Genomic DNA, 9,492 nt, shown 5'->3' with positions numbered 1-9,492 from the left:
CCACCTCTACCTGGTCATTTCTGCCTGGTTTTATCTGCCTGGTCTCATCATCATGGCCACCTCATTTAGCCACCTCTGCCTTGCCACCTCTGCATATCACATGTACCTGATCAACCCTCTCTGGTCTCATCAGCATGGTCACATCTGCTGGTCACCTCTGCCTGGTTCATTGGCATGGTGACATCTGCTGATCATTCTTTCTTGGTCTTATCAGCATGGTCACCCCAGCAGAGCCACCTCTGCCTGCCTGGTCACTTCTGCCTCATCATATCATGGCCACCTCTGCCATCAGCAGGGCCCCACCTGCTTGGTCACCATGGGATGGCTAGCTCTGCCTGGCCACACAGGTCCCTGGGCCTCCCCAGGGCAGATGTGATACTCAGGGTGACAGTGAGGGCAGAGGACATAGGCCCAGCAAGATGTCCCTTTTTGGAGATATCTTCTGACAGCCCTTCCTCATTTCTACTGGAGAAGGGAAACCACTACCTCTGGTGGCATCTGCCTTGGGGCTCCAGCGCTCTTAAAAGTTCTTTAAAAAGCTTTTCCTCCCCAATTTTATCCAGATGTGAAGGATGACAAAGGAAGACCATTTGCTTTTTGTGGCCACAAGGATTTTGCTGCCTGCTCCTTCCCTTCACCTGCCCCATGGGGATGAAGCTGGCTCCTCTTGGGTGTCCCATCTCACATCCCAGTGCCAGCTGCTGGTTTCCCTCATCTTGCCCAAGTCCCTACTCTCCCCAACGGAGCTTCGCAATGTTTCTCTAGTGGTTTATCACACCTGCTTGCTTCTGGGGGGCTGGGGTCTTCCCCTACCACCAGCCAGGACCTGGGGTGTCCACAAGCAAAGGGCTGACGGCACTGGCATACTGCAGTGTGCAAATGGTTTTCTGGCTGGCCAGAGTGACACTAGCTCACTCACTCCTTGGCCAGGGGCCAAAAGGCATGGCTGGGTGGCTGCCAGTGTTTGCATTAACAGCTGCCAGCTTGTGGTTTGAGGTCACCCGTTCTTTCCAGTGTTTCATTTCCACTTATTTCATGCCTGTAATAACATGGAGCAGGCCACAGCCCCACCACCCCACCCTGCCTGCCCTCCTCTGCTGGGAGAAGCTCTTTGGCTTTCCCTGGGGCCTGGACAGCATCATCATAGCACTGCATCCCCACTGAGAGTCCCCGGCTGCCAGGAGGGGACGTGCCAGCATCCCATCACCCCTTAGGGGTTCTCCGTTCTCCTCCTCCTTGGGACATCACTCAGGGGACCAGACACATCATCCCAGGGGACTAGACTCATCTTCCTAGGCAAAAAATAAACCCCAAGGCCAACGTGCGGAAGGTTTGTGCCAAGGCACAGCCCCTCACAAAATAATTTGTAGCTGCCGTCAGTCCCTGCCAAGGCTTTGGGAGGCTGTTGTATTAGCAGCTCGCTATGAATAAGTCTCTCTTTTCATAACATGACAGCCTGGAGTGGAACGCCCGGAGCCACACTTGGGATAGGGCGGGATGCGGGGGTCCCTCTGGCTCCCTGAATCCCCAGGGATGCTGGAGTGAGGCTTCTGCTCGAGGAAAAAGAGGAGAAGGAACAGAAGAAGGAGGAGGAAGAGGAGGAGGAGGAGGGCGGTTGTGCCGGCAGCGACCGCCCTCGTCCCGCCCCGCGGCAGCCGCCGGGCACCAGGTACCGGCCAGGCGGCGGCTGCGCGCATGGAGGCGGCGGCGGCCCCGGCCCCGGGCGGCGGCCCCAATACCCTGTTGCTCTGCCTGGCACTCGCCTCCGGTAAGCGCGGGGCACCCGGCGCGGCGCGGCTCGGCTCGGCTCGGGGGTCCCCTGCTCCGACACAGTCCCGGTGCTGCCCCTGTCCCATCCCGCTGTTTCCCGGTGCCACGCTGGTGATCCTCCACCCACCGCCCGGTCCCATCCTGGTGCCCCCCTATGCCTCTTCTGGTGCTACCCCATCCCGCTGCCCCCCCCCCCCCCAGTCCCAGCCTGCTGATCCCCCCCGTTCCCCTGCCTCATTCCGACTCTGCCCCTGTCCCACCCTCGTATCCACCCTGCCGCTTCTCCAGTCACACCACAGTGACTCCCCGTGTTCCCCGGATAATCCCATCCCAGTCTTCCCCCCATGCCCAGTCCTGTCTCTGTACTCCCTCGTGCTTCCTTGCACCCACCCCATGTGCCTCCATGTCCTGTGCTGGTAATCCTCACTGTCCCATCCCAGTGCTCCCCTGTATCAACTTGGCTCTGGATCTCTGGAACCCTCGGGGGCAGGATGGAGCCGGGGTGCCCTGGGTGCATCCTGCAGTAGGGCTGGGATGGGACACTGCTCATGGTATACCCGTGGTTTGCCTCCTTGGCAGCGCCAGGGATGGGGGATGTGGGGGGGCTGCCGATACCTGTTCAGCAAGTGCACAAGTGTCCCGGTGGTAGTTCCCAAGTGCGTGGGAAGTGGGAAAAGCTGGCTGCAGCTGCCTGCTCAGGGCTGGCAGGAGATAACCACAGGCAGAGTTGAACATCAGCCGGGCTTGGTGATACACAGGGCATCGGAGCACTTTGGGTTTGGCCTTTTGGCAGAGCTGGTGCATGACAAAACCTGCCCAACCTGTGCTGGCAGAAGGAGCTTCAGGGTGGCCGACCTGTTCTGGGGCGGGGGTGCCCATAAGACCAAGGCGATGCCCCACGTGGTTGCTTTCCGGCAATTCGGGCTTTCTCAGGGGAGCGTTGGGGGTGTTATGGCAAAATAACCCTGTGTTTGGGATGCTTGCTCCTGGGTTGTCTCTGACTGCCTTACACAGCAGAGAAGGGCTCTCAGCGTGTCACAGAGATGAGGTTCTTTGCACCCGCAAGGTGCTGAGCTCAGGGTATTGGGGGGCACCCCACAATCCCCCACCCCACCCTGGAGCTGGAGGTGCCATCAGGGCTGTCCTCTCAAGGGGCTGCCAGCCCAGAGGGTGCCAAAATCTGCATCTGGTTGCAATAAGGGTGGGGATCTCATCTTGGTGGGGATCTTTCCATGCTGAGCTGTAAACTCGGTCACTGGGGGTGAAGTCAGCCTCCCTCCCTGTGCTGATGCCTGCAGGCTCCCAAGGGAGGGGGGCAAAACCGCCCCATGGCTCATCCCCGGCTCCCATCAGGCAAATCCCACCCTGCTGTCTGGTCCAGAAGGGGCTGCATCCCCTCCCCAGTGGGATTCTTCAGCTACAGAAGCCCTGGCAGAAGTTCAGCCCTGTCCTTGTTGCAGCTCTGTTACCCAAAATGTGTTGTTAGCTATATATAGCCAGGAGGGACACGTGTGCTGGGAACATCTCTGCCGTAGGATGGGGAGGGCACCGGAGCCTTGGCACCCTCTCCACTGCTGTCAGGGTACTGGGTAGGAACATGGGAACCAGGCTATGCAGCTGCCCAGGCTTGGTGCCCAGTCTCCCTTTCCAGGAGACCTTGATGTGGCCAAGCTGCAAAGTGAGTGCACCCACTCAGAACAGGAACACCCAGCACCCTGCCCCACCAGGCGGGACCTGTCCCCACTCTGCTGGGTGCCACCACAATGGGGTGAATCCCTGGGGAGGGCTGGGCTGGGAGCGGGACCGTGCTGAGTCAGTGCTGCTATGCCAGCGATCTGGTTACCGATCCGGTTACTGCCACTGCTGTCAGGACGTGCTGGGTCTGAGCCAGCCCTCAGCTTTGTCCCATTGCCACAGCGAGCATGGTTACCCCTTTTCCAGCTCGATCCATGCCCCAGTGCAGCCGTGAGTGATGTTGTGGTGGGAATTTAGCTGTTGGACACTGGAAGCTACTGGGCTTCTGTGGGTGCTGAATTGCAGTGTTCACGTCTCCCCACTCCCATGGCTGGTGTGCTTTTTAGAATCAGAGAATCCCAGACTGGTTTGGGTTGGAAGGGACCTTAAAGTTCACCCAGTTTCAATCCCCTGCCATGGGCAGGGACACCTTCCACTAGACCAGGTTGCTTCAAGGTTGCTCCAAGCCCCGACCAACTTGGCCTTGAACACTGGCAGGGATGCAGCAGCCACAGTTTCTTTGGGCAACCTGTGCCACCGCCTCACCAACCTCACAGTAAAGAACTTCTTCCTTAGATCTAACCTGAACTTCCCCTATTTCAGTTTAAACCCATCACCCCTTGTCCTATCGCTACAGTCACTGATGAAGAGTCCCTCTCCAGCATCCTTGCAGGCCCCCTTCAGATACTGGAAGGTTTCTATGAGATCTCCACGCAGCTTCTCTTCTCCAGGCTGAACAGCCCCAAGAAGACCATGGTCTTTCAGAAAGACATCTCTGGGGATTCCCCTCCCCCATCTGCTGACTGCCCACAGGCTGTGCTGTGCCCCCTAAACCCCTCCTGTCTGGCTCCAGGATGCTGGTGCTGAGTGGAGGAGGCAGACAGGGACCAGCTTTCCCTTCCCCTCACCCTGGGGAACAGCCAAGCCAATGCTGCTGGGGAAGGAGGGGCTCTTTGCCAGTCCCCTCCCTATGGCCAAGGCCAGGATAAGTGGCTGCGGTGGGTGCTGGTGGTGATGCTCTAGCCAAGCTTCACTCCCTGACCCACCTCCATTGCCTTTCAGGTTTGGCTTTATTTGGTTGTGTGGGTGCTGACACAAATGTCACCACTGACCATGGAATGGAGGGATTTACCTGTGGCACAGCCCGGAGCTGCATGGGTATGGTGCAAGGATGCTTAGGGGAGCTGGTGACACCGGATGGGAGCTGAACAATGCAGGGCAGAGGGCTGGGATGGAGGATGGATGTTGTATCAACCACAGCCGCGCAGGGAAGCGGCATGCCACAGCCAAGGACACACATTCCTGTGGCTCTGGATGGACCAGATGCTCTCTGAGGAGAACTGTAACCCCGGGGGGGGGGTGGGGGGGTGGGTTTCCTTGTCACTCCAGGGAATGTTACACAGCTGAGGCGGCAGGGACACTTCTCCAGGTGCCCGGAGGAATACAAGCACTACTGCGTCAAGGGGAGATGCCGATTCCTCATGGCCGAGAAGGTGCCAGCTTGTGTGTAAGCCGCTGCTGCTGGGGACATGGAGAGAGGGAAGAGGAGGGCACCATGGTGGGTTTTTGGACACCCAATCCATCTTCTGCCTCCCCTGTGCCATGGGGTAGGTGTGAGAGGGGCTACACGGGGGCTCGCTGCGAGAGGGTGGACATCTTCTACCTGCGAGGAGACCGGGGCCAGATCGTCATCATCTCCTTGATTGCTGCCATTGTCACCCTTATCATCCTCGTTGTCTGCGCCTGCCTCTGCAGTCAGTACGTGGTGGGGGGAACAGGGCGAGGCACGGGAAGAGGTTATGGGGAATGATGCCCACCTCCAGTGGGTTCAGGAGGTTAGATTTAGGGGTCCCTGCCCTGGCCTCTGAGGGTGCTGGGGGGGGGGGATGTGAGGCATTGCCTTGGAGCTGGACACCATGCACGATCTCACCCAGAGCTTCTGTGGGTGAAAGTGGAGGGAGGAGGAGCAGCAAAACTGCCATGCCTCGTTTTCCTTTTGGGTTTTATTTTGACTTATTCCACACCCCCCATCAAAGCCACTGTCGGAAGCAGCGCATGAAGAGAAAGGCGGACGAGATGGAGACGTTAAACAAGAATTTGCCTTCCAAAAGCGAGGACGTGCTGGAGACAGGCATTGCGTGAAGGTACATGGGGTTGGTAATGGCGACTGATCCCGGGATAACGGGAGGACCCCCACGAGGGGCAGCCGCTCTCCCTCCCCTCTCTCTGCAGGAGCTCCAGGTACCTGCAGGCGGGTCCCGGACAGATAGCGGCACCGGCTGGCTCGAATGGCGAGGGCTAAAACTAACGGTGGCGTTAATAAAGGGGTGAAAGGAAAGGTGCCAATGTCTCGACTGATCCTTGCTTGGGAGCGCCCCCCGTTCCGGCTGTGGGTGCTGCGCTGCTGCCCCGACGCCCGGCCGCGCAGCCCACCCCCTCTGCGTCCGCCAGGGGGCGCCGCAGCGCGGGACGGCAGAGGCCCCAAAGCCTCCCCTGCGGCCAGCAGGGGGCGCCGCCGCCGCGGGAAGAGGTCCCTGTGCCGGGGGCCCCTGCTCGGCTGCGGGCGCCGCGCTGGTGCTGCTGCCCCGCCACGGATCCGCCCTGTGCTGCCGCCGCGCCCCACTCCTGCGGCTGAGCGGAGGCCGCTGCTCAAGGGCGGGGTCCGAGCCGGAGACCGGGATGAGGGAGTCGCTCTCCCGCCTCCCCGGGGCTTCGAGGAGGAGGTTTCAGACACAGAGAACCGAGAGCGACGCCGGCTCCCGCCTGCCCTGGGCAGCCTCGGCATCCCGGGACGTTGCCGAGCAAGGGAAAGCGGGGGAAGATGGGCAGAACCGGCGCTATTTCCTCGCTTCTTCCTCCGCTGCGGGGCTACGGTGCGGGTGCGGCGGCACCGGGCCGGCTTTGCGTGTGGGACTCCTGCCGGGAACCACGGCGGAAAGGGGCAGGTACCGGGGGTCGGGGCTGCCTGCGCCGGCAGTCACTGGTGAGCGGGTTCTCGCCCTCTTCCCGGGGCGGGACCATCCATGGGTTCCCGGTGACTTCCGCGGGGGCTGAGGGTCTCCCGGAGCGGCCGGTGACCCCTCCCGTTGCCGAGCTCCCTCCTCCCGGAGCGGGCACCGGCTGTTGCTTTTCCCCGGCTCTTCCCCGCAGCGGCTCCGGCAGGACAGAGCTTTCCGTCCGTCCGGCTCTGGCGAGAGCTCGGACTGGTGAGTGTGGGAGCTGCTGGGGAAAACTGGTTTACACTGCTGCTGCTCTGAGCGGAGCCGTGGTTTGACCTAAGCCCTTCTTTTTCAGCTCAAAAGAGGCTGCGGTGGGAGCAGAGGCCCAGATCCCCTCACCGGCTTCTGGAGCCCCGTTGGTGGCTCTGTGAAGCCCGGCCAGGCACGGGGAGAGAGGGCCGCCCCGGTGCTGCCGATCCCTCGGGAGCTGTCGTTGATCCGGGTGGTGCTGTGTGAGGAAAGCTCATCCTCACCGAGGAGCAGGGCCCGAGGGGTGAGGACACCTCGGTGGGATGAGTGCCCCAACCCTGTACGGTGGGATCGAGGAGATGGCTCCGAGGGAATCCCCGGGTGCCGCAGGAGGCAACGGGGTACCCGTTCAGGGTGTCTGGAGAGGTGGGAGGGGGTGCTGTCGGGGTCCAATCCAGACCCCGGCACTGGTAGGTGCCGGTCCCCGTCTGAGGCTGCCGCGGTCGGTCTGTGCCGCTGTTAACGCTCAGGGCCGGAGGGTTTTCAGACAGACCCTGGCACTCACCCGCCCTTCCGGGAAGAACCGGTACATTCCTGGGGTCCCAGCCCCGCTTCTCCCTCCCCGGCTGTCTCAGGGGTGTGCTGCCAGGAGCTGGTTGTGCCACGTCTGTCCCTGCACAGGGATGGACACACGGATGAGCAGAGGAGCCCCAGCCACGCCGGGAGCTGTGTGCTGAGGCCGACGCTGCCGCCTGACAGTGCGAGTGTCTGGCTCCAGTAAGGACACGGCCAGAGGCTGGGGGCTTGGGGTAGCTTTTTGGTCGGTTTTGGGTCACTTCTGTGTATTTTTGGAAGCTTTTGGGTAGCTTTTCATGGGTTTTGGGGTAGTTTTGGGCAGGGTTGGGTAGTTTCAAGGGGGGTTGTGTGCTTGGAGTTTTGTGTGTTTGTTCAAGTCCCTGTTTCTTTCAGGCTCAGCTCGTTTATGGCTGAGGACACTGTTTCTGCTCACCTGTTTTTTTTTCAGGCCCAGCCTCTGGATGGGTCCAGTTCCACTGTGGCTGCAGCTCATGTCCATCTCCAGCCCCAGCTGCTGCTTCAACCTGCTTGTGCATGTTAAACTAAGTCTGGCTTATAGCCAGGTCGTAAATCAGTCACTGTCACAATATGTAGATGAATATGACCTGTCATAATTGCTCGCTGTACAGCCCTGGGCTAACAAGCGCCCAAGACTCTTGCAGTGGTTGTACATGCCTTGAGTAAATAGAGTTGGAGCCCAGACCCAGCGTGAAAAGCACCTTTCACCCAGAGACTACCTCAGATACTGAATTCAGGCGAGTGCATGCTAGGTGTTCCAGCATTCAGGGACCAATGTGACTGGACACCCCCTCCGGCCAGGATCCATGCACCAGCCTACTCTGCTCCCACAGCCCAACCCCATCCAGCCTGGCCCTGGCTTTGACCACAGAACCACCCAACAGGGTCTTGCTTCTGAGCCCAAAGGTGCAGGACTCGGGCCCTGGCACAGCCCCAGGGCTCCGTTCTGCAGCTGGGAAATGCCGTGTTCATGCTGCAGAGCCGTGGCCCCAGGTCCCGAGTACCAAAGCACCCTCCTGAGCCCCCAAACACCTGGTGCTGAGCAGCAAAAGTCAGGACCTGGTCTGTGTTTCTGAGCCCCAGCATCAGCCCAATGAGTCATGGCAAGACTTCCATACATGGCAGTTCTGTTTCTAAGCTCTGAACCTGTTTCTTGAGCAGCTAAACGCAGAGATAGGGCTGTTTGAGCCCCAGAACTGACCACATGAGCCGGGTTCCGATACGTGAGGCTTGGTCTCCATTTCTGAGCACCAAATCTGGTTCTAGTGACCCCGGTTTCGAGCCCCCAAACCGCAGGACTCGGTCTCTGTTTCTGAACCCAAAGCGGCCCCAGGAGCCGATTGGCTTCCAGACTCCAACGCTCCGAGCCCGGTTCCAGGCCAGGCTCAGCCCTCGGTCTCTACTCCCGAAGCGTGTGCCGGAGCCCGGGGTGCCCTCCTCGATGGCCAGCCCCATGCCCTCGGGGAGCCTCAGGCAGGCCCCGGAGCCGGTGTCCAGCCCCGCAGGGCTCGGCTCTCTCGGAGACCGAGGCCCGGACCGCCCCCGGCAGCCACGTCCGGGGAATGCGGGGCTCGTTATGGATCCGCAGCACCGACCAAGGCCGGTCCCCGCTCTGCAGGGCTCTGCTCAGCCGCAGCCCCCGCTGAAGCCCCAAACCGACCCCAGTCCCCGAACCCGGGCGGCGCTCGGGAAGGGGTCGGGGAACGGGCGAGAGCGCCGGCACCGACCCTGGAGGCTTTACCCCCCGCCAGCAGCAGTAACCAGCACCCCCGAGACCCGCACGTAGAAAGACGGCAAGCGCACGGGTCAACCCTTAGGCCCCGCCCCGCGCACACGCTCAGTGGGAGGAGTCTCAGCGAGTGGGGGGGCGGGGCTTGCGGGCTGAACGGCCTCTCGGTCGCTGGGTCCTAGCGTCCGCCGCCCGGGGGATGTGGTCTCACGAGGGCTCCCGGCACCCCTGAGCTGTTTTGTGGTTGTTTTTTTTTTACCTAATTTTCTCAAAAAAGGAGGTTTCTTCGGCCACAGAGCCCCTGCCGATGTCTGTGCTTTCCTTTTTGGACACTTCAATAATTTCCCAAGTTTTCATTTAAAAAGAAAAACAAACCAAACCCACCACTCACCAACTGCCAGAAGATGCTGACTGTGAGGGTAAAGTCTCCATGATTCAAATGGAGCAATTAACTGAATTAACTCCAGCTGACACTCC

The 9,492-nt window shown here is 60.5% G+C and overlaps 1 protein-coding gene across 3 annotated transcripts; it reads left to right on the top strand.

The window, feature by feature from the left end:
* Window positions 1-1,611: 1,611 nt before the first annotated feature.
* BTC (betacellulin) lies at window positions 1,612-5,842 on the top strand. 3 transcript variants are annotated; one of them, XM_061463757.1, is made up of 6 exons: window positions 1,612-1,768; window positions 4,567-4,662; window positions 4,894-5,011; window positions 5,116-5,262; window positions 5,541-5,648; window positions 5,737-5,842. In XM_061463757.1, the coding sequence occupies exons 1-5, from the start codon at window positions 1,696-1,698 to the stop codon at window positions 5,644-5,646; spliced, it is 540 nt and encodes a 179-aa protein (XP_061319741.1). In that variant the 5' UTR covers window positions 1,612-1,695; the 3' UTR covers window positions 5,647-5,648; window positions 5,737-5,842. The 3 variants fall into 3 exon arrangements, with proteins under 3 accessions (XP_061319741.1, XP_061319732.1, XP_061319746.1); XM_061463748.1 differs by having other exon boundaries at window positions 5,541-5,842; XM_061463762.1 differs by lacking the exon at window positions 4,567-4,662 and having other exon boundaries at window positions 1,628-1,768; window positions 5,541-5,842.
* Window positions 5,843-9,492: the final 3,650 nt, after the last annotated feature.

Source organism: Pezoporus flaviventris, unplaced genomic scaffold (genome assembly GCF_033815535.1).
Source record: "Pezoporus flaviventris isolate CSIRO_AGI_PZ_B2104156 unplaced genomic scaffold, CSIRO_AGI_Pfla_v1 ptg000002l, whole genome shotgun sequence".
Taxonomy (NCBI): domain Eukaryota; kingdom Metazoa; phylum Chordata; class Aves; order Psittaciformes; family Psittacidae; genus Pezoporus; species Pezoporus flaviventris.
Note: the sequence above shows the minus strand (reverse complement) of the source record. Positions and strands in the feature narration are given on the sequence as shown.